The sequence below is a fragment of the Pollicipes pollicipes genome, unplaced genomic scaffold (genome assembly GCF_011947565.3).
Source record: "Pollicipes pollicipes isolate AB1234 unplaced genomic scaffold, Ppol_2.1 Scaffold_7231;HRSCAF=8579_pilon_pilon_pilon, whole genome shotgun sequence".
Lineage (NCBI taxonomy): Eukaryota > Metazoa > Arthropoda > Thecostraca > Pollicipedomorpha > Pollicipedidae > Pollicipes > Pollicipes pollicipes.
Genome location: NW_023597034.1, coordinates 21,862,839 through 21,887,838, shown reverse-complemented (window position 1 = coordinate 21,887,838; position 25,000 = coordinate 21,862,839). Strand labels below are relative to the sequence as shown.

The following is a 25,000-nucleotide window of genomic DNA, read 5'->3' as shown; positions in this document are numbered from 1 at the left end:
TTTAGGGAACTTCTGCTGTTCAAATTTTTGCAATCTTGGAACTATCCACGCGTATTCACGTTGATCGTGCATTCACGTTGATCATATCCCGTGTATTGTTATGGGTGCCACGGCGCTAAAAACTTAACCAACGTCAACTCCATTTATGAAAATGTCTCGCGTCATATCTCGTGACGCATAAGTCTGAAGGACACAATATTGTGCCAGGTGGGTTTTGCGCATCAGATAGCACCTCGCGCCAATTTCGGTGAAATCTCAGCCATGACCGCGTCGCATCGCCCTGCTGGTGCTGAGCCCGGAGGCGGCACCGTCCGCTCCGAGGCGATCAGCTGGCCGGTCGTACGCTACCTACTGTGCTGGCTTGTGAATTGCGAGTCGGTAGGATCGTGAGGAACGCGGGTTTGTTTTACCTATCCACTGTTTGTTTCACACATATCAATCTCGGCTTAGGCCCGTGAAAAGGCAGGAGATATTTCAGGGTTGTAGCTGAAATTGGTTGATTGATTGTAACCGAAATTAACTGAACTAATTAGCATTCCTCAATCATTCGCGATCCAGGGAGAGCTTTATAACCGTCGGCTGGAAGAGGCGAACACCAGGTAGGAAACGGATCTTTTGTTTTTAGTGTTCCTGGTGGCATTTGGCGTGACTTGGGCTCCGTGATAACGGTATGAGTCCAGCACGGAGCTGGCCAAAACCCGCAGAGGTACAAAATGTGACCCTTGCCCACTGCTAAATAATTTCGATCTTGCATTAACCTGCGGTAGATTGCTTTCCAGGCTACCAGCACGGCCGCGTCACCAATCGAGGCACGCCGACCCTTATAGAGGCGGTCAGAAAAACAAAGGGCGGATGCTCATCAGCTTGGAACCAGATCGGTCTTATTGACAGAAGGCGGTGTGAAAAACAGCTGGCAAGGCTACACCGTGTCCGCACGCCTACACACGCTGCTGGTGACGTCACAGTTTTCACCCACTTCACACCGACTCCAGTCGGCTGGCGAAACCAGGCGTGGCGACAGCCTTGCCTCGGTCATCACACGCATGTGGAATGTGAGCGCGCTCCCCGCAGCCTCCAGCAGCCGGACCATCCTCGGCAGCAACAGCAGCAGCAGCAGCCGTTAGCAGCCGGCCACGCGGCAGCGGACCGACGGCTCGCGTACACAGCTGCGACACGTTCTGCACCGTTTTGTAAGCTTCTCGCCGCCGGAGCCACCAGTCCACTTGCCGTCGCCCCGCGCTTCATACGCTAACGGTCGAACGCCACCCAAGCGACGCTTAGCTTAGCACTGCACTGCAGATGACAGGACACGACAAGCCAGGAGCACACGCCCGCATGCCAGTCTGCACAGCTTCAAACGCTGGGCACCAGCCGTGAGCGTGTCATCACATCAGACCGAGCGCCGCCGGCGGTCTGACGGCGGGTGAGGCTCGCGGCCCGGCGGCCCGGGTCGGCCCGGGCCGAGGGCTGGAGGCGGCTGCCCCCGGTCCCCGGCCCGGCTGCGGTCAGACCCGGGCGGTGCCAACCTGGGGCAGCAGGCCCCGTCGTCCGGCGACCAACAGACCGCAGGCCGGTTGCCGGTGCACCGCCGGCCGTCACCCGACGCCTCGCCACTCAGCCCACAGTCACAGTCAGTCTGTCACAGTCACGTGACACCCAAACCCACCCAGTGCCACCAGCACACAAATATGTGCATAGCTTCATTGCGAAGCAAACGATACATACACTTCAAGCAGATGGTACCTACGTCGCGACAGAGAGCATGGGCTAGAGCGCCACCTGCTAGTCTAAATACGCAGTGTCATAGCGAACATTCATTATCACTCACATCAATTATGCGCCGCAGTGACAGTATGCCATAAGGTTGCAGGCAGGATTCAAAGCACGAAACACCATTTTTGCACGACGAATGCAAAGGCATCGCAGAACCGAAAGCATTTCACACGGCAGCTGTCGCATGATGGCAATACTGCTGTATTTTACACCAATCATTGCTGGAAAACCTGTTCTCTGGATCGGCGGCTCCAACGCATTGTCAGGGTCTAAAATTTCTAGTATGCCACAAGCCTAATGTTGCCGCTTTAATCAAGAGGGTCTGGGCCCCCAAGACTTGCCGCCATAACTACAATAAATACAGACGGAGCAGGGATGGGCGTGGTCAAGCCGGCATGTCGTAATAACCTACAGCCGTATGCCGGGAGATGTCTGCTGAGCTGGTGCGGGAGCTCAGCCGTGCCGCTCGTCCGTCGCCAGCGACGCGGACCTCCACCAGTGCAGCCACCCCCAGCCGAGGACTCGTCCGCCAGCCCCCGGACCATGCAGCAGTCGTACCGCCCTCTCCTCCTCAAGCGTGGACTTGTCCGCCGCCAGATGACGGTTTGGTAACCGTAGCACACGCCCTCCAGCGTGGACTCGCTTGTCGGAGATATTTCAGCCGCTGCACCGCCCCTGCTCTTCCCGCTTGGACTTGTCCGTTGACAGGGGGACGTTCCATCCTCGCCCATTCTCGCTTAGACTCTCCCATCGGCAACCGGCTGCTCCAGAACACCGCCCTAACAGCTGCACCACCCCTCTTCCTCTGGTTTGGGCTCTCCCGTCGGCTGAGGGCTCAGCTGGACGCCTGGCGCTGGAGGCGAGTTAAGGAAACCGAACAGACTTCTCCCACCACCATCCTCCGTTTACTGCGCGGCATATTGTTTTTCTTTGTCAAAATTCCTGCTTCCAGTACCACTTATATGCCACCATTACAAAGTTGGACAATTGTCTTGTTCATTTCGACAGGTCGCGGCGCTGGATTACCCGTACGCCGCCGCGCCCGACAATGCCATGGATCGAAAGACTGGTGGGCGCGGAGCCGTCTCGGGCATTGCGGTCAAACACCGCGAGTATAATTTCGACCCTTTCGGGGCAGAGCGACACTGTGTGCATTCGCCGACAGCTGTTAACAGGCTGAATAGGCAGCGGCGTTCGAACAGTGCCCTGCGGTCCATCACGAGCCATCGCCCGGGCGCCACACACGCCTCGCGGTGAAAGGCGCAAAAATTAGCGCGTGGGGTGTGCAAAGGAGAGTCCACATTGGTGCGCCGACGCTGTGCAAATGGTTCCAGTTCCGTCCAGTCAGCACGACAGCGGGGGGGGGGGGGGGGGGAGGAGCACGACTCTGGGCCGACTGGACGGCAGGGCGGCTCGAGTCAACACTTCTTGGTGCGCTTCTAGAGCGTGTCTCCGTATTGGATCAGTATCAATAGTCTACCCCGTGCGAATTTATCACTGTACTCGAAAGAGTCCACAGCTAGTAGATAATCCCTGCCCACGAGGGGGCAAAGAATCGGTCCCTGCACATAATTTCATGCCGCCTTAACCAAACTCATCGGCGAAGAACACCACCACGCACAGTATATGGGATGGGTTAATCGACTAGGTCCCAACGCTTAACGATTTGAACAGAATGGTGACCGAGGACAGGAACACGAGATATACGAAATGCCCGGGCACGCAACAAGAACCAACGTTCCCATCAAACCGCCCCCTCCCCCTCCCCCTCGCCTTCACCTGGGACCGGCCTCTGCGCTAATGGACTCGACCGGCAGGGATGGTGCAACATCGAGTCGATCACACCGTTCAACAAAATCTCTACAAACGACAATCTGAACCCACGTCAGGGGCTGCTCTAAGTGGACTAGAACATGATACCGGAGCGCCCATGGAGGACAAAATCCTTAATTTTTGGTGCGAGTGGTGCACAGCCAGGTCAAGAACACATACACTGTAGCCGGGACGGTCGGCACTATGCAGCCGCAGGCACTCTGCGGATCGGAACAGCGAACGCCGGCAACGACACATTAGCCGGCAGCCGGGAGCGAGACAGACACACGGAACCGACCGGCCTGGCTACCCGAAAAACCATCAGGTACAGTTGCACAGCCGCTGAGTATGGAAGTGCGCCGGCTCTGGCAGCGTTGGGTCTGGATCGGATGACGCTGAGAGAAATTGCGTGGGGATCCCGGTAGAGTGCGGTAGACTGAACGGCGAGGACTGCATGCCAACGGCACGGCAGACTGCAGACCCACGACACGGCAAGACCGCAGACCCACGACACGGCAAGACCCGCAGACCCACGGCACGGCAAGGGCTGCGGACACACGACACAGCAAGTGCCGCAGACCTACGGCGCGACAAGGACCGCAGATCCACGGCACGGCAAGGACTACAGATCCACGGCACGGCAGAGACTGCAGACCCACGGCACGGCAAGCACTGCAGACCCACGGCAAGGTAAGAACTGCAGACCCACGGCACGGCAAGCACTACAGACCCACGGCACGGCAAGGATTGCAGACCCGTGGCACGGCAAGGACTACAGACCCACGGCATGGCAAGGACCGAAGACTGACGGCATGACGACTGCAGACCCACGGCACGGTAAGAGACGCCGAGCCGGGCCTTGTGCGCTGCAGAGGTCAGCCAGTCAGCTTACGTCTAAGTATGCCCCGAGCGCGACCGAACTTTCGTGTGGGCGATCGACGCCGGCGTCTGGATGGTCGTGCACTGAAGCTCCCTTAGTCAGTGGCTGGGCCCGACCACCAACCCCGAGGAGTGCCACCGACATCCCCCCCCCCTCTCCCTACCTACGCCACCCGTCCCGTCTCGCCACCCCTTCACTCAGGTGCTGAGCCCGACCACCATCCCTAGGGACAGTAACCCCCCCCCCCCCCTACCCCCCCCCCCCAGCCAGGCGCGGTCCCGGCGGAAGGGGCGCCGGGTCTCCTCTCGCCAGTTGGGTTCAGCAGGGCCGCGTCCCCTGAAGCCGGGTCCCAACGAGCGCTGACCACCGCCCCGGGCCCCACGGCCACAGTCGGCCGTCACGTTACCTCACCGATGAGACGAGAGCCGGCTGACAGTCCACGCACCGAGCGGCGCACGCAGTGCATGCCCCAGCCGCCCAGCACGTCTCACAAGCCAGCCGTAGGAATAAGACACGTGTATTTGTTACAAAAGGGCCGAGGCAGCCGTGTGGACGGGACACGCACGTGGTACGTGGCGGTGGACATGGGCGGACGTGCACGGCGCGCGGCATGCAAAGGTGGCTGGCAGCAGCAGGCGCGCCCGCTACACCGCGGTCCCCAGCGCCCGTGCCTGCCGAGGCACCACAGATGCCACACTGAAATGGTGTCCATGTTCACTGGCATCTTCTGCTATTCTACGGAGTTGCGCTCAAGTGAAATGTGACCGCAGAAGAGACGAGTTCAACGGGGTTGCCCAGATTAACCCTAATTTACTTCTAGACGTATGTGCCGACTACTGATATCCATAACAACTAATAGAGACTGGACAACGAAACCATCCATTATACGTAAGTTCGAGGCATTATCACTAGAACAACAGACTCAATACGATCGCGACTGCCAATAAATAAGAAAATAGCCAACATCTGAAACGGAATCTTAATCGCACAGCGTGACAATCACTCGCTCTCGTCATCGCCAGCTCACATGCCCTGCCTAACGCATCGCTCACTCTCCGTCTGGCACTCAACTGCCGCGGCCAAGCGTATTCACAAGTGCCAATTTCGCGCACTTGAAGTTCGCTCCCGCGCTCCCAGGTGGCTCTCAGCAGGCACAGCCACCCTCGGAGCCCTGTGTGAGGTCGATCTTCGGATCTTTGTCCAAGTAAACCTCGGTCACTACAGCAATAAATCAAGGAAATCAACGGAAACAAGCGAGCAAATTCACAACGAAACCATGAACATAATATGCTGCCGACGGGCCACAAATTTACCACCCACGAGTTCGTACTATTTATAAACACCGGGCGTTTAAGACGGCAACAGGCTTTTCGACAGCGTAAGTGTGCCTTGTACATGCATGCATATAAAGTTATGAACACATGTACATTATTCGCATCTCACACACAACCGTGCACACCGCACCCTGCCTCACATCCTATTTCTATGTCCCATGTACGCCATAATATCCCTCATCTCCATCCCTCCTACAAACCACATGAGACTGGGTCGCCTCACAATCAAGCAACTAAATCTCTACTCTGTCCAGAGCTTACGCGGCAGAGCTGATTTCCCCTGCGATTCGTTTCGTACGCTAAGGTCCAAACTTTACAGAAGCATCAACCATATCAAAGTTTAGACGTTACCGAGGCCAGCCGAGGCCAGGACACCACCCCACCCGACCTCAATATTCACATATATGCCTCCCCAGTGACCTTTCCACTTGTTCCACACGAACTAAACACAAATCCGTAGAAATTCATTGCAAACCAACTAAAACCCACGATAGAACACCGGTCTAGTTAGCACGTGCTGTGCACAGGAGAAGGGCTGCAGGAGTTGCGAAACAGACAGGTCCCGCCTGTCAAACCCGACCAGCCGCACGAGCACACCGCACCACACCCACGGAGAAAGCGCACGCCAGCGCCCCACCCACCGCACGTGCAAGCCACCACATGCAACCAGACGTCACTGCAAGCACAGGCAGTGCCCACAGATGGACCTAAAGGAGCAGCATGCTAAAACGGGAGTGCCGCGGCTCACTTACCGTAGCGCCAGCGCCGCCCGGCGAGCGTCGTGAGAACTAGACGGACGAGGCGTTGGGCGGCTGCCTCGCGCGCATGCCGTTAGAGCCGGGGTTAGGACACTGCTGGCACCCGCCTCCGAGACAGACCTGACCGCGCCTCAACGGGCGACCATCGATTAGCAAAGGCATAATGTGTCCAAGTATTCCCTGGGTTCGCTTTGCACCTATGTCCCGACCCGGCGGCGGCCGCGCCCGAGGTCAGCGGCGGTCGCGCCCGAGGCAAAGTGCAATCACGTCGGCGGTTCCCACCATAGGCGACGGAAGCTCTGGGACGCTGGGCTGCGTCGCCCCAGGAAACTGCGCGACAGTGTCCACAGTGGCCACCACGGTCCCATGGGACGCTGACGGGGCGTGGCCGTCGCTGCAGGACGGCGTTCGCTCTCCGGTGTCGCATTCCCCGCGTTTTCCCGTGTTCCGACACAGCCCGCCAGGCCGGGAGCAGGCTGTCGCCGTCAGCCGTCAGTCGGCCCCACAACCGCCACCGGTGGGAAGCCAGCCAGAGCGCACTAACAGCCCTGAACGCGATCATTCTCAGTCGCGATGATAACCCAGGAAGATAAGAACTGATGCACCCGTTCTTTCTCATCCCACGGCTCCGAAATCGCCAATCGTGGCCAAAACAGCTCTCGCCTAACCAAAGTAAATAATATCGGGCCCACCCTGACTGCCTCGCTGGGCCGCACCAAGGCTGACTGCCTCGCTCGACCGGACTCAGGATGACGGCCTCGCTCGGCCGGACCCAGGCTGACTGCCTCGCTCGGCCGGACCAAGGCTGATTGCCTCGCTCGGCCGGACCCACGCTGACTGCCTCCCTCAGCCGGACCCACCCTGACTGCCTCGCTCGGCCGGACCCACGCTGACTGCCTCGCTGGGCCGGACCAGGGCTGACTGCCTCGCTCAGCCGGACCCACCCTGACTGCCTCGCTCGGCCGGACTTACGCTGACTGCCTCGCTCGACCGGACCCACGCTGACTGCCTCGCTCAGCCGGACCCACCCTGACTGCCTCGCTCGGCCGGACCCAGGCTGACTGCCTCGCTGGGCCGGACCAAGGCTGATTGCCTCGCTCGGCCGGACCCACCCTGACGGCCTCGCTCGGCCGGACCCAGGCTGACTGTCTCGCTCGACCGGACTCAGGATGACGGCCTCGCTCGAGCGCTCGTCCAAATTCAAACACCTGCCGACCCGTAAACGGCGGCATGACCACAGGGCTCATCTGCCGACCGCGCCGCCACTGGCGATGCCGCGATCCATTGCAGCGCCGCGGCCCCTACGGTCCGCCGTGGGGCACGCGCGTGTCAGCCGGGCGGCCGGCCGTGTCGGCGCGTAGCCCGTCTGGGCGCGGCAGCGGAGGCGCTCTCGACGCGGGGAGAGGGCGAATGGACCGACCGCGCCCGGCCCAGTCCAGCCCCAGACGGGGTCGCGAGCAGCGGGCCGGGCGATACGAGCCGACCAGACCCCAGCCGCGTCCAGCCGACCCCAGGGTCACCGGGATCGCCGGCCGATGCTCGGGCCGGCAGTCACGGCGTCACAGCGGCCCAGTTTCGGCTGGATGCTGGGACTCAGCGCGGCTCGTACCACGTCAGCCAGACCAGCAACCGCATCACCGCACCTCAGCCAGATCAGCAGTCGCATCCACTGTACGTCAGCCAGATTAGCAGTCTCCCCACTGGTACCTCAGCCAGACCAGCAGTCGCACCAATGTACCTCAGCCAGATCAGCAGCCTCACCACTGCACCTCAGCCAGATCAGCAGCATCATCGCTGTACCTCAGCCAGATCAGCGGCCTCATCACTGCACCTCAGCCAGATCAGCAGTCGCATCACTGCACCTCATTCAGATCAGCAGCCTCATCACTGCACTTCAGCCAGATCAGCAGCCTCATCACTGCACCTCAGCCAGATCAGCAGTCGCATCACTGCACCTCAGTCAGATCAGCAGCCCCATCACTGCACCCCAGCCAGATCAGCAGCCCATCTCGGAGGGCGAGATGCTCAGAAGACATCGTATAAAAGAGGACTGGAGCAGACATGGCCCGCACTGAGGATCCAAGCCAAACCGGTCATTTGTTTCGGATTACAGAAAGTGTTTGCTGATGACTTCATCGGAGCCCACCCATTCCGTATGCACGAGAACGCTGGAACCGCCGACGGCGGCGAGTAAATGGTGGCCATGTTCTCTATTCTGAGCCACCAAGCCGTGTTGAACACCAACGATTAGCACAAATATGATGGCAACGCAGTTTCCACCTAGTGCAAACAAACTTCAGCAAATTGTTACCGACATTGTTAGTATCCACGGCGAACACATCACGGCACGTTGGTCGGCGAAAAGAAAAGCAAGAGGCGACCCGAAAGTTACCAACGCTGATGCAAAGTTAGACCACTAACATTAAACAAAAAAGGGGCACAAGTCAGCGTTCCTTAAATGACAGACATGCATGAAGTCCCCGTTAAGCGAAACACCATGAATTACTACTAACACCACCTTGTGAAGCCCGTCAAACATGCCACAACCCACAGCATTTGGCTGCGTGAGACCGTCTGCGCACCCGCTCATACCCATGGTTATCACTCATAGATTGCTTGTGGCTGTGACAGGCTTTTCACACTATGTCACTTATGATTGCCTCCTTGTATTACTTTGGAAAACCTCCGCCTCGCCCAATGGCCTAACACCAGCCCTTCCTTACGCGAATAAATCGCGACACAATTTCATTAAAAAGAAGCGGAACCCAGGTCTGCCTTGCAGCCCCACACCGCAATAATCTATCTACTCGTTAAAGGCAATGCTCCACATTTGAAGATATTGAAGCGCGCATCACACGTGACGAAATAAGCTAATTTACAACCATTGACATGCTTCTAAGCGGATAAGACTTCTCAAGACAACGCAATTTCTCTGTTTAGCTCCTCCATACGCTGTGGTTTGATTGCGTCATCGTACCTTAAACAACACTGATTGAGAGCCAATTGACGACCGTTATATCTTGAAATCGAACTCTAGAACGCCGGATATGCACGACTCCACAGTTATAGTTTTCTTGGCCTTGATCGCCGGATGGCTAATAGAATGACAGGATTTGAGTGACGTTCTTATGATATCATGGATGCCTGGGTGACCTTGAAAGAGTCTCTCCCAAAACGTATGTATATCTTCACGGCCGTATAGCTCAGAAACACATCGGGTTTAGGCCTTAAGAAGGGCAGGGCTGTGAACAGCACCGAATGATTTTCAGGATGCCTATTTCAGTTCAAAATCCCATAAAAATGTGCCAAACTTTCTTTAAGACGGCGGCAGCTAGACGACATAAAGTCGCCACCCGCAACCCGCGGAGCCCAGCTGAGGCTGCTAAAAGGATACTGTCGTCGCCCTTCTTGGTTTCCGAAGACTCCATGCCGGGCAGGGCGGCGGCCACGCGACGGAACAGCTGAAAAAAACGGAACGAATTGTCAGCACATCACAGACAGACAGCCGGCTCCAGCGGACGAAAGGACGGACAGCGGAGTCCAGCAGAAAAAGAACAGAGAGCGGGCTCCAGCAGACGAACGGACAGACAGCCGGCTCCAGCAGACAAACAGACAGACAGCCCGCTCCAGCAGAAAAAAGGATAGAGAGCGGGGTCTAGCAGACGAACAAACAGACGGCCGACTCCAGCGGTCGAACGAACAGACAGCGGGCTCTACCAGACTAAAGGACAGATAGCGGGCTCTAGCATACGAACAGACAGACAGCCGGCTCTAGCAGACGAACGGACAGACAGCCGTCTCCAGCAGACGAAAGGACGGAGAGCGGGCCCTAGCAGACAAAAAGACAGAGTGGGCTCTAGCAAACGAACAGACAGCCGGCTCCAGCAGACAAACGGACAGACAGCGGACTCCAGAAGAAAAAAAGGACAGAGAGCGGGCTCCAGCAGACGAACGGACAGACAGCCGGCTCCAGCCGGCGGACAGAACGGACACTAGCAGACAAAAGAGGGCGGGCTCTAACAGACGAACAGACGGACAGCAAATCCAGCGGGCGAACGGACAGACAGCCGGCTCCAGCAGACATGCGGATAGACAGTGGGCTCCAGCGGACGAACGGACAGACACCGCCGCCGGTACCCACACTCACCTACGTCCCCCCCCCCCCACACGTGACTCGGTGTCATTAGTCACCCGTGACGCGTGACTTATCATTGTTAGCCGAGTGGTGTCCGTCGGTGGGCGGTCGCTCTGTGGGCGCGATATGGCAACCGGCCGCGGCCGGCTGCCGAGAAGCGGGTGGGTTGCGGAGGGTTGCCGAGAAGTGGGTGGGCCGCGGAGAGCTGCCGGGGAGCGGGCGGGCCGTGGAGAGCTGCCGGGGAGCGGGCGGGTCGCGGAGGGCTGCCGGGGAGCGGCCGGGCCGTGGAGGGCTGCCGGGGAGCGGGCGGGCCGTGGAGGGCTGCCGGGGAGCGGGCGGGCCGTGGAGGGCTGCCGGGGAGCGGGTGGGCCGCGGATAGCTGCTGGGGAGCGGGCGGGCCGCGGAGGGCTGCCGGGGGGCGGGCGGGCCGTGGAGGGCTGCCGGGGAGCGGGTGGGCCGCGAAGAGCTGCCGGGGAGCAGGCGGGCCGCGGAGGGCTGCCGGGGAGCGCGTGGGTCGCGGAGGGCTGCCGGGGAGCGGGTGGGTCGCGGAGAGCTGCCGAGGAGCAGGCGGGCCGCGGAGAGCTGCCGGGGAGCGGGCGGGCCGTGGAGGGCTGCCGGGGAGCGGGTGGGTCGCGGAGGGCTGCCGGGGAGCGGGTGGGGCGCTAAGAGCTGCCGGGGAGCGGCGGGGCCGTGGGGGGCTGCCGGGAAGCGGGCGGACCGCGCTCCCCTGGCGCCACGTCGCTGTGGGGACCGGAGAGAACTGCCCTCTCGCTGACCGACCTCCGCCAGAGCTCACCGACCGACAGACGGCTACACGGCTCACGGCTCACGCAGAAACACGGACCCTCTCTCGAACTGTACATGACCTTCACCAAAAATCACATTCTGACGCGTCGACAACGTTAGGGGGAATACTTTCACTAAGTCTTCCGCTTTTGGCCACTATACGAGTCATACTGTCAATACACAATATCCACCAAGTCAGTAAACTATATGATGACGTGTCGAGGTAAGCCCATATTGCAGCGCGCAAGTTATTACCCAGCCAACCGCCATCGGGGACTGAGACATAAGCTGCGACTTAACCAACTTAAGCAAAAAGCTTTTCGGAGTTCGTTACTAGGATCGAACAACTCACCACCATGCGTGGAGTGGTTCTTATCGGAGCTCCTTCCTTAGAAGCTGACGGCACGCCTTGTTTTAAAGTGATAAACAAATTCAGAGTGTACGATCATGGCCACAAGTGACCTGATACTGTTTGCTGAACACAAAATGGGGCCCCAGGCCTAGGGCGATTTAACATTTCACTTCTCGGCAACGAAGCCTTCGTGGACTTTTTCAGAGCGGCAGCTGAGAAGGCATAGCGAAAAATGACGTACACCAAGGCGTTACTGCGGAAATGTTGCTGGATAGTTTGCTAAGCCAGCTCCGAGCAATGACTATCAGAACAGGTACACAGATAGCAAGACAAAAACAACCAGAAGACATATTACATGGTTAATAAAACTTCCGAATCTGTTGGCTGAAAGGTCACAGATGTGTTCGTAAACAACTACCAGGCCTTTGGGGACCAGCATCACTGCCTTAAGGAAGAAATAGGTAGAATAGCAATCACGAAATAAGATAGAATACCGATAACTGTTCACGAGTGACATGGTGCAAGACAAAAATAAAAGAGATAAAACAGAATAGCAATAAATGTTCCCGGGTGACATGGCGCAAGACAGCTCGCGCTTCGTGAGAAATGAACCAAACATTTTCTAGGTCTATGTAACTCACGCTCCGCACCATCACACACGAGAGTGCCTTCGACAGATCCAGATGCAACTGACTGGAAGTAGACGATTATGTCATACTGTGAGCCCTACTTTAAACAAATATACGGCAGGACAGACTAAATAGCTTCGCGCTGAAATTTTTTAAGAACTTAGACGTGCTACTACTGGCCGAGACTAAGAGAGCTGGAGAACCACTTATGTATTCATCATATCACTTTCGAATAAGGCTAGCTTTAGATGTCCCAGAAAATGACAAGACGCCTTCAGTTTCTGGTATCTCAAAGGAATTTTAGTTATATCTTTCAATGGCCAAGAACATCTGCCGTTGCTGATTTCAAACGAGGCAAAAGGAAATAGTGTTGATTGATTTCCCACTCCATGGCGACAGATTGTCACTGATCATCCCAAAAGAGGGCAAGTCGCTTGAAGAATAAACGCCCTGCCACGCATCTCACCAGACAGCAGCGAACTATTAGCTAATTCGTTAGCAGAAGAAATGCACGCAACTGACAACGAAGATCCGAGAGCAATGATTCGAGACAGATATATTGGGGGGAACACCATGGCAATTGCTGACATTGCTATTAATGTCGTATCGAAATGTGTGAGTGGTATATTTCTGGCCCTTATTTTCAAAATGCTCAAAATTCAGTTGAGCACAGGATTATTTTTCAAAGATTTACAGCCTAACAACCTTCCGAGAGCTTAATTGAGTGGCCTGAGCTTTTGTGCCACAATAAGACGGCAGTCATAAACAACGGCTATACATCTCGGTTGTTTGCGGCCTCGAGAAAAATTCCACAGAGCTGTTCAATGTCAACCAGGACCGTCACATTTGTGATTGAAACATTATCCAAGCAAATTCAGGGAAAACAACATGCAGGATATAACCATCGAACATACCGAATGTAGTCACTTTATGAGGATGATATGGTTCTTTTGAACATTACAACCAATCTGTAGAAGCATTTGCGCAATCAACTTGTTTGAAAGACAATAAGGCCACAACCTCACCTGCAAATAGTACTTTTAGGACTACCAAGGACCACTACGGCCTTTTATTTACCTAATATCACACAAATCCGTCGAGAGGAAATCTAAAATAACAGGAATACCCCCCTCCCCCCCCCGCTCTGGGCGGGGGGGAGGGGGGGGGGGGGGGGGGGGCGCCGCTCGGATGCGTCAGCGCGCTGTCCGGCCATCGCCTGCCATCCGCTCCACCACCGGTTCACACTGACTATTTTGGTACCGCGGACATTCTGACAATGTAGCCACTTGTACAATCATCACAAACGGCTGCCAATCCATGGCTCGCACATTGTGGAGTGGCGTGTCACGAACTGTACATCTGGGAAATATGGCGGGGCTTGGCGAGCCGGCGGCGTGGAATGTGATCAACTCCAACATGGTGATGTGTATGTGCGCATGCGTGCTGGATGTTTAATCTTACAATATGTTTAAAGCGAGTAAAAAGCGAAGGACTCCACGTAAGGCCCAGACATGCGTCTGGAACTCAGAAAAAGAGGACTTCTCAACAGAATCTTTATCCCCAACATACTTCAAACAAATATCACAACGATCCAAGAGCTAAAAGATGCTTCCGCCAAAAACCAAATAGGTTCTAAAAATCTAGCAAGATACATGATTCAATAATACCAAAAGTTATCCCGGTTTTCAGTCGATCCTTTACAAGCTTTATGGAATGGCAGGCCTGGGAGTAAACATAACTACCAAATCATCGCACAACATTTAAGCAAAATGCGCACTTAATAATAGTGGCTTGTGTAAAATGTTACAGATTCTAGAGTAACAAAAGTTAGTAAAAACAAAATACACACACCATCAGATCACGCAGCTTCAAGGTCTAGGCAGTTCATCAGATTTTGGGACTTGTCTGGCCTAGGACTCGGTTCATCCACCAATTAGGCTGTTGGTCATTATCAAATGGTTACATTTAGTCATGTTCATGAGCGAAGGACTTCACGTGGGACCCAGAAATGCATCTGGATCTAAGACCAGTCCACGCATACCAAACCTAGGCCTCGTTCATGAAATTTGTAGATAAGAGTCCAGATGATTAAGTCATTCCAAAAACATACACCAGGCAAAATCAAAGACAGGTGGCTGGTTGCGTACACCAACGAATAATGCCGGCGGACGTCCATAGTTTCGTCGATATTTCTCAGGCGTGCGGCAAAGTAGTGTGTCTTCACCACAGACCAAGGTCGTTGCTGTCTAATTCCCCACAATGGACTTGGCGCCCAGTATTTAACGACTGGCAGGTGCGTTATGTTGTAGCATTTATATAAGGCATAATGTGATAAAAAATGTTGTAACTGTAATCCAACTGCAACAGTAGGCTACGTCTCTTTACGACCCGCCACCACTTCCCTGCGGCCTGCCTGCAGCCGCGTGGCCGGAGGCGCGCAGTGCAAAGAGCGGCCGGCTAGCCGGTGCGACTCGTGGCCTCCGAGTATCCGGTCAGGTTATCTCGGAGGTCACGACCTTGCCCGCGCACCGCCCGGTCCATCCCGACCACGCGCGACGCGGCGCGTGGTCGTGTCAGATTGCACCGCCGCTCCGCACTCTGCGATGCTCGACACTCGACACTCTTCGACACTTTGACACGGCACGCGAGGGCGGCCAGACTGGCGCCGCCCACTCGGGTTCCAGCCGCGCCAGCGGCCGGCAGCGCCGGGTCCGGGCGCGGAGACCCGGCCAGCTGCCCTCGGTCGGCCGAGACGCGTGGCAAGGCCACCAGACCGCGCCCCACGGCCCGCTGCAGCTGGCTCACCTGTTTGACGTTGTAGCCAGCCTTGGCGCTGGTCTCGATGAACATGACGCTCAGCTCCTTGGCCTTGCGCTCACCCTCCTCGGTGGACACCTGGCCGGTGACACAGGTCAGACAAGTAAGGCAGGCGACGAGCTAACGCATGTGACACCGGTCTGACTGACGAGTGGTGATGAACCATACACCGCGCCAAATTCTTAAGATGGTGGTGGCGCAAAACGGGTCAAACATGTAACACGGATTACGAGGGCTTCCCCGGCCATACCCCGCCATTTCACAGCAGCCTCGCAGTGTCGAGACTGCGCCACAATGCATCTGTCTAGTCAACCAGCGAACAAAATGACTCAACAACACATATCTGACCGCGTATGGCCGCCGGGGCTCTGAGCGTCAGGGGACGTCGCTGGGCTGTTCCGGTATAACGTGCGGTGATATCGGAATCACGTTGCGCGCTCATCAACAGCTCTTGGCACGGCCAACGGCGAGGCATCGTCCTGGCAAGGCACGGAGCCGCAACGGCTGCGACTTCCAACACAAGGCCGATCGGCCTGACTGGCCGCGCCCAAGCAGCTACACACCGGCAGGGATCAACCTGACTGACCATAGCCCAGCAGCTGCACACTGGCAGGGATCGGCCTGACCGGCCATAGCCCAGCAGCTGCACACTGGCAGGGATCGACCTGACTCCAAAGCAGCTGCACACTGGCAGGGATCGGCCTGACTAACCAGAGCCCAGCAGCTGCACACCGGCAGGGATCGGCCTGACTGACCATAGCCCAGTAGCTGCACACTGGCAGGGATCGACCTGACTCTAAAGCAGCTGCACACTGGCGGGGATCGGCCTGACTAACCATAGCCCAGCAGCTGCACACTGGCAGGGATCGGCCTGACTGACCATAGCCCAGTAGCTGCACACTGGCAGGGATCGACCTGACTCTAAAGCAGCTGCACACTGGCAGGGATCGGCCTGACTAACCATAGCCCAGCAGCTGCACACTGGCAGGGATCGACCTGACTCCAAAGCAGCTGCATACTAGCAGGGATCGGCCTGACTGACCATAGCCCAGCAGCTGCACACTGGCAGGGATCGACCTGACTGACCATAGCCCAGCAGCTGCACACTGGCAGGGATCGACCTGACTCCAAAGCAGCTGCACACTGGCAGGGATCGGCCTCACTGACCATAGCTCAGCAGCTGCACACTGGAAGGGACCGACCTGACTCCAAAGCAGCTGCACACTGGCAGGGATCGACCTGACTGACCACACCCAAGCCGCTGTACGTTGGCAGGGACTAGCCTGACTGGCCACACCCAAGCAGCTGTACACTGGCAGGGATCGGCCTGACTGACCATAGCCAAGCAGCTGCACACTGGCATGGGCGTTCAGTGGCTACGTTTCATCCCGGCCCATTAAGCCTCGCTTTAGCTGTTGACAGGGACGACAGCACGGGCCGACGGGCACATTAAAAACTCAGGCTCACACAAGCGGCTGGTGTTCCCCCGTGCCGCATGGCCACAGCGCGTGAGCGCACGCACTGAGGCGTCAGCCGACGCCGCGTTATCGACATCTGCCAAGTAGTGCTCAATGGTGGGCGCCACACAATGAAAGCGACCCATACCCGATGCCGTCACACAGAACCCGCCCTGCTGGACTAGGAATACTCCTCACGCTAAAATAGATCTTTGAATACAAGTGGCCACGCGGCATCACATGGGGCTCAGCTTATGCACATTCTGATACCACAGAAAAACAAATGCAACATACGTTTAAATAGTGAGAGGAAGATCAGATAATTGTAACATTTCATACATTGACTAGACGTCAGCCACCAACAACTGTTCTCCAGGTACACTTGCCAGAAAGTACCATCGCCCGGTGAATCACATTGTGACATTAGTATGGATTGGCTACTACTGGGCAAAAGGGAGGTCATACGACACAGACTCGATGCTACCGGAAAAAAGGGAGATCACATGGCACATGCCGACTGCTACCCGGGAAGACCGGAATCATATGGCACGAACTGGCTGCTAACGGGGAAAAAGGGATCACATGACACGAACTGGCCACTACCGAGGAAGATGGAGATCATATGAAACGGACTGGCTGGTACTGGGGAAGATAGAGATCATATGGCGCTGACTGGCTGCTACCGGGAAAGACGGAGGTCATATGGCGCTGACTGGCTGCTACCGGGAAAGACGGAGATCATATGGCGCTGACTGGCTGCTGGCGGGAAAGATGAGGATCATATGGCGCTGACTGGCTGCTGGCGGTGGAGACGAAAATCATATGGCACTGACTGGCTGCTACCGGGAAAGACGGAGATCATATGGCGCTGACTGGCTGCTGGCGGGAAAGATGAGGATCATATGGCGCTGACTGGCTGCTGGCGGTGGAGACGAAAATCGTATGGCACTGACTGGCTGCTACCGGGCAAGACGGAGAGCATTTGGCACACCATGACGCATGCCCCCTCCCCCCCCCCCCCCCACCCCGTACCAGCCGGGGATGGGCACAGCATGGCATGCAAAAGCGCTGTCGACGTGTGTTAAATAACATGCGTCTCAAAAAGACGGGCTATACATCCCACAGCAGTGACGTGCATAGCTGACATCATTTCACATTTTGGGCGTGAAATGGTTTGTGGAAATTGGTTTTCCGCGGTGCGGTGCTGGGGCGATAATTAAAACGTCAGCTTTTGGTCTCTGTAGCTCAGCTGGTGGGACGAGACCACTGACAAGCGTGCCGGCATGCGAGTTCGAGCCCCAGAAACCGCCGCGGCGGCGTATCTTTGGCGGTCCATTGGCAACTGGCCAAGAGAGCTACAGCGACAATGATCGTTAACTTGAAATCGCGCTGCTAAGGAGACATATGGGTCTTCGCACGAGCTATTTTTAACAGCGATTGCTAAGTCGTCCCTGCGCACCCTAGCCAAATTTCTTAAAAACAGCAATCCAAGTTGGTAAATTAGTTTATATAAAGTAAGCATTCTGTTGGACGGCATCACAAACACATCCAAACCACCGAGCACCCCAGAACGAAAACTCTTGATCAACCTTCGGAAGACATCTCCGTCGTTCTACATCGAACCCCATGCAAGCCCCACCTCAGGTACGGCATCATCTGGCCAAACGCACACCGAGCTGTTAGTGGCGCAGTCCGTCAATGCTCACCAGCTGTCCCAATTCGGGTGGCGTAACGCATCTAACCGTTCTGAACCTTCCACCAATCCGCATAACACGGAGCTCACACTCCTGGCTCATCAGCCTCTACCAACGCGGGGAAACACTCGAGTCCCAAGCGAGGTTCCATCACTGGCCCTAACCCACCGGCGCCTCTGTCCCACGGTGATCACCCTGCTGATCCATCCAACGCCCCACCAGTCCATTCAGTACCACGTGGTCCACATCGCCGGCTCGAATGTGGCGGTCCTACAGGGAGGCACTAGCCGGACCCACCTGCCGTTTGTCGGACAGATCCGTCTTGTTGCCGACCAGCATGATGATGACGTCACTACCTCGCTCCGTCCTGACGTCATCGATCCACTTGGAGGTTTGGTGGAATGAGTTGGCGTCTGCCAAGCAACGTGGGTGGTTAGGGCGCCGCTGGGTCTGGAGGGGGAGGGGACGGTCTGCAGCTGTCCAGTTCGGGCACGGGGCACTGGGCACGGGCACGGGGCACGGGGCACGCCCCATCCCCCGACGGTCGATCAATTTGAAGAAAAAAAAGCGACTGATCGCGCGAGACGCGGCGACAAAACCCACTGGGCGCGGAAACGTGACCTGTGAGACCAGTCCTGGTACGCGCAGATTATTGTTTCACCAAAAAAGCATGTTAGGCAGGAGCGGAAAATAAGGAAGAGAATTTGGTGCTCGTGCGCAACATCCAACAGCTGAGAGCATCGGAGTCGTCCGCATTAAAGGCCTGACCATTGACCCAGTGTCCAGCCTCGGTAGAAGTCGACAAGGCATTTGCAAATATGACCTCAAGTAAAACACCACACCGAACGTTGGGGGCGGAGAGGACTGACGCTGGGCCAAGCCTTTTGTCGCCGTGTACACGCCAGCAGTCCTTCAGAAATGCGAATAACATTCGTTACGGTTCATTTTCCCATCTCCCTACCGTCGAAACATGCTCGTACGACTCACAAAAAGACAGCGTCATAGTGACCCACACTTGGATGCATTCTGACTACCTGACCAAACGTCTTAACCTCAATGCACGCAAACGAAGCCCGCCAATATTGAGCGACACCTGACCAGTGCCGGGTTGAGGGCCCAGCCCTGAGCCGCCGCGGTCACACCAATGCCGGTGTGTCATCGTGCTCCGCCGGGTCAGCCGGGTGCCGGCTCGATCGATTCCAGCAGGCCGGCCGCCGCGGGCGCGGCTCGGCCGGCGGTCTGATGTCGGCGGTCCGACAGCAGGGCGGGGCCCGCCGAGAGGGCGGCGATCTGATGTCGGCGGCCCGAAAGCACGGCGGCGGTCTGATGTCGGCGGTCCGACAGCAGGGCGGGGCCCACCGAGAGGGCGGCGATCTGATGTCGGCGGCCCGACAGCAGGGCGGCGGTCTGATGTCGGCGGTCCGACAGCAGGGCGGGGCCCGTCGAGAGGGCGGCGATCTGATGTCGGCGGCCCGACAGCAGGACGGCGGTTTGATGTCGGCAGTCCGACAGCAGAGCGGGGCCCGTCGAGAGGGCGGCGATCTGATGTCGGCGGCCCGACAGCAGGGCAGCGGTCTGATGTCGGCGGTCTGACAGCAGGGCGGGGCGCGCCGAGAGGACAATGCTTACATGCCGCTTAAGACGGGGTAATCAGACAGAAGAGCAGGGCCGCCCGGCGAAGAGGTTACGAACCGGCTGTCAGCCACTCACTGGTGATGTCGTAGACGACGACGGCGACCGTGGAGTCACGTATGTAGGAAGGGATGAGGCTGCGGAAGCGCTCCTGGCCGGCCGTGTCCCACAGCTGCAGTCTCACCTGGGCGGCGAGCGCGACGGATCACCACTGGGCTCACGGCGCTCAGAGACCGGCCCGCCCACAGACAGTCAGACAGGACACCATGCTAACGTAAACACCCGCCCGTGCCGACCACGGCCAGCGGAGGGCGCACAGGCGATAAGGTGATGACGTCAGGCGTGTGGCCAGAGGTGACCCCACACCAGCTGCCTCCGCGCCGCCGGTCAGCCCGGCTGGACGGCGCGTGGCGCCCGGTCTGCCAGACAATGGTGACGGCGGCACGGCACCGCGCCCCGACAGCGCACGCCACCAGCCGCACGACACGACAGGGCAGCATCCTAACGTTAAGACGCTATTTTACATGCAAAAATCCTGAGAAACATTTGCAAAATGTTTGCATGATCTTGGCTCCTCCAAATCGTTACATAATTCTCACGCGCGTACAGTGGGTCGTACCGCGAATGCACAGCGGACTGAAAGACACTCACCGTTCGATCCTCCAAATACATCGTTTTTGAAAGGAAGTCAATGCCTATGGTGGCCTGCAAATAGAGCGATACCCGTCAGAGGATGTCAAAGAACACCGGCAAGTATGGGTATGTTTCCTGTAATGGAATGCTTGCCTATGGCTTTATTTCGGTTGCAAAAGCCAGGGGCTTATTCGAAACACAACCCTGTCCATTACATTCGCACCTCGAAAATTCAGTTACTAACGCAGCAACGTGGGCCGTTTCAAGACTTGTAGAGGGAAATGAGCACCTAATGAAGGCAAACCGCTGCGAGTCTAATGTTACAAAGCAAACCACCTGAGGTCGTCACTTTATGAGCATACTACAAACGTCCTCTACGCACCCAACGTTGTAATGTTTTCATGTCATATCTTGACAAAACGACAGTAAAACTGCCAACGTTCTAATGTTTTTATGTGATATATTAACAAAACGACAGTAAAACTAAAACTATCATTTCTACACACGATATACCCATCAATGAGCTATTAATTTTGGCATCTAATAAACAGCATTGCCTAAACTGATATTCAGACCGTACGCCGTCGCATTAACACGCATTTTGACATATATTTCGAGCAGATGAAGGCATTTCTACAAAAAAGAAATGTTGCTACCATCGGACTTACATATATCGTCCCGATCTATCCGTTCCTGAAACTAACTTGATTCTTAGAAAAGAAACGCAAAATTTGGTACAAAAGTGTGGTAACACATCCTGCCTTTTTAATCAGATCTATAATTGATTACAAAATGTCAGGTTCTACGTGCTATCTCCAACAAAGTCTGGCAGCATGGGCCCTGATTTTACAAACACTAGTGAACCGTTTTGAGCCAAATTTTCGAGTAAGGGAACAAAAAGTGAGAACGCCTGGTGATTACAAAACATTGCATCACTTACAATTCCTCTGTTTACGTTGTTTACAAAAATGAGTGCATGACCGTCAAAAAGAAATGGAGGGCCAAAACAGGACAACAAGGTACCAGCCGTAAATGGCTCATGTCAATACCTGATATGTGTTGTCAAAGCTGTCATACATGAACCTTGTGATGAGAGACGTCTTCCCGACTGAAAAACGGCAGGCACGGTCAAAGAAGCCCATTGGGCATAACCACAACAACATCCGAGCTTGATTCAGCTAGCAAATCAAATGTTATAGAGTGGTTGCCGGGTGAACGGACAGCAATGGAAGCACAAAGCACCCATTTGGCAACAATTCTGCATGGATAAGTAAATGGGAGCAAAGTACATCTACTTCGCAATATGACCAAAGATGATTATTACCAGCTGTCAATAACAGACAAAAGGGCACCATATCACACACACACACACACACACACACACACACACACACACACACACACACACACACACACACACACACACACACAACACACACCACACACACACACACACACACACACACACACGCACCACGCACACGCGCACGCACGCACACACACACACACACCACACACACACACACACACACACACACACACACACACAAGCGCGCACACGCGCAGGCGCACGCACACGCACACGCACGCGCACACGCACACGCGCACACGCACGCGCACACGCAAACGCACATGCATGCAACTCATACACAGTGTGAAAAACATGACTTTAAACCATGCACACTATGATTTGGGAAACATGCTACCTCCTTGTCCAACAAAAAAACTATGATAAACATGCACTGAAAATCCCTGACCTAGGAGGTGTGTATATGCATGTCTAGGGTTTTATATTTATTGAACAGGAAAGCCTTGAGTAATGGGCTTTGCTGTTTTTAGATGACATGGATGAATGCTAAAACTGTGCACACATCACAAAAATCAGTACAGGATTAGTACTTGACTTCTGATCTAGCTGTGATTAACCACAAAATTAGTCAAACTTTCAATGGCTTGCATGCAAATGGTGCAAATGTTTCCACTGACAAATAAGTAAGTTAAGATCATGCATCATCCAACTATTTCAGTTGGAATCATTGACAAATCAATTGGAAATTGAGTATATCTCAAATCTGATATTTCCATTCAGCTGCTCACATGGGCAGCAAATGGAACACCACAGAACTGCGAATTGTTGCATTCTTGACAATATTAACACAAATGAGCTACACTAGCCTGATGTTGTTAAATGAATATCATTTCCTAATCTACTGCATTGAGAAATGAATCAACTGGATGACATTACCACTTCAGTTGCAGCTTGGAAATATATTCAAGCTTGTTAGTTTATATGGCATATTTGTAGTCATAACATGCATAATAAATGCTTCTATAATGCAGTGCCATTTCAAATAGCTCTAAAATCTTAACATGACATTCACTAATGTAGAGCAATACATTCTCCAGTTTTATGCTTGTTCCTGCATTAATCAAAATAATGCTGATCTTGATGTGTAGCAAGCCAAACAACTATAACTTGGAGAAATACGGGTGTAATTGTAAACCTGACAGCATACATACTTGGAAAATTAAGCAAAAGTTGACCTGGCCACAGTTTGGTCACCAAATGTTTCATGTTCAGTGCACCACATAATTAAAGTATCTTACATAGTGGATTGACTTGTAACACACTGTGCTGCACATGGGTCCTACCTAAAGGTGAGACTGGAAACAAAATGAGCTATAGGACATGAGGCATATATTCAAAGAAATGATGCATAAAAATATGTGCAAAAACATGCCTGAATATACAAGGCACAATGGTGACATCACAGCAACAATTTCAGTGCATGTATGTCATAAACCTGAGCACATATCAGAGAAGAGTTCAATATGACACCACCACCAATTTCAGCATGGGCAGCTAGTATTTCAAGGCATTACAATGCTGCAAAGGTAATTTTAAGTCAGGCTGCAAAAATAAATGTCATGCCAAACATGTTGGCATAACAGAAAATTGTGGTAACAATTTTGGCACATCTGCATTGTGAATACAGGACCTCAGAATTTGGTGCACGGTGTGAAGCAATTTCAATGCATGAAAAACCAATATTCTTAAGGACATTTACCATAACTCCTCAAGCTTCAGTGTGCATTAGTGTTTGGTATTCCCTTAGGGTAGCAGATAAACTTATTGCTGATTGGACCTTACTCAGAAAATATTAATTTTCAGAAATTGTTTGAAAATTTGGCATTTATTATTTATGATATGTCCTGCCTTAAACACGACGAGTGGTGTACAATGATTTTTTCTAACGTTAGGTGGGAAAGTACACCCTGACCCATTCAATTGTCTTAGACTGGCTGTAAGGTAATGCTATAAATAAAAAAAATAGAGAGCACAAGCACTTTGCCAGAATGATATGTGGCAAACACACATTTAAAGGCAAAACATGGCTCTTGATGACTAATCAAGTGTTCAGATGCATTCCATATGCATGCTTCAATCTCAACTGCAGTACTTACCGCTCTGTTCACCAAGAAAGACAAGCTTGAATTTCCGAAGGGGGTTCCCGAAGTCACCGGAAGTAGACATGCTTCAGGTGTTGTCTAATGAACTCGGAGCAATATCTTAATAGTGATATGAGCGAGCAGACGCAACTGTCAGGGATGGGCGGAGCAGATGAAACACTTGGAAAACAGAACACTTTTGAGGCCTTCCCCTGCCCTTTACCATCCAAATTACTGCCAGCCGATTTCAGCAGATTGAACACTCCGTCTACCTTGCTGCCTGGTCAAGTGCACTCAATACCTTACTTCTCCACCCTAAAACTCAGCCGGAGAATTCGCGCAACCCCAAGTCCACACCCAAAAACAAACACCGGCGAAAACGCAGCACCCAATGTCTCTGGGTTTTCCTTATCCCAGTAGCTGCCAGATCGCCACGTTCTTGATGATGCTGTGACGGTCAAATGTTTCACCTGTCCCAAAAAATAAATTGAGTATTAGGGTTTATTTTTTAGCTTTTATGGCTTCATTGCGATATAAAATGAAAAATATTCGGTTCAGTCATACTTTAGTATACAAAAAAGTGGAAAAATGCCGAATCATATTTTCTTCCCCTACTTTTCCTTCACGAAGTGCATGATATTTTTTCTTGCGTAGGACAATATATGGTAGCAGTGGAACCGTGAGAACAACATGGCAAGACTACAATGATATTTTTGGCGTATTAATATTTATTTACATAAAAAGAACATTATGTAAAAAACTGTACAACATAGACGTTATTTTAAGTTTTATCTAGCTTTATATAAATATTTCTACCTAAAACCATCTATTTCTTCTGTAATAATCTTCAACTTATTA

The 25,000-nt window shown here is 54.3% G+C and overlaps 1 protein-coding gene across 3 annotated transcripts; it reads right to left on the bottom strand.

Moving 5' to 3' along the window:
• Nucleotides 1–850: 850 nt before the first annotated feature.
• On the bottom strand, nucleotides 851–24,551 carry LOC119109145 (RAS oncogene family member Rab6). Of its 3 annotated transcripts, none has more exons than XM_037232714.1 (8): nucleotides 24,158–24,551; nucleotides 21,742–21,800; nucleotides 20,711–20,764; nucleotides 20,138–20,243; nucleotides 18,725–18,840; nucleotides 15,265–15,354; nucleotides 9,952–10,018; nucleotides 851–2,626 (listed from the first exon to the last, which is right to left on the bottom strand). In XM_037232714.1, the coding sequence occupies exons 1-8, from the start codon at nucleotides 24,225–24,227 to the stop codon at nucleotides 2,553–2,555; spliced, it is 636 nt and encodes a 211-aa protein (XP_037088609.1). In that variant the 5' UTR covers nucleotides 24,228–24,551; the 3' UTR covers nucleotides 851–2,552. The 3 variants fall into 3 exon arrangements, with proteins under 3 accessions (XP_037088609.1, XP_037088610.1, XP_037088608.1); XM_037232715.1 differs by having other exon boundaries at nucleotides 851–2,620; XM_037232713.1 differs by lacking the exon at nucleotides 851–2,626 and adding an exon at nucleotides 4,967–5,683.
• Nucleotides 24,552–25,000: the final 449 nt, after the last annotated feature.

Bases quoted from the DNA above. Each gene is read 5' to 3' on its own strand.
- LOC119109145 (XM_037232714.1), bottom strand. From the start codon at position 24,227: ATGTCTACTTCCGGTGACTTCGGGAACCCCCTTCGGAAATTCAAGCTT. The intron at 20,244-20,710 runs GTGAGTGTCTTT...CTCGCCGCCCAG, and splicing joins TGTATTTGGAGGATCGAACG to GTGAGACTGCAGCTGTGGGA. The intron at 15,355-18,724 runs GTGGGTCCGGCT...GTCACCGGCCAG, and splicing joins ATCTGTCCGACAAACGGCAG to GTGTCCACCGAGGAGGGTGA.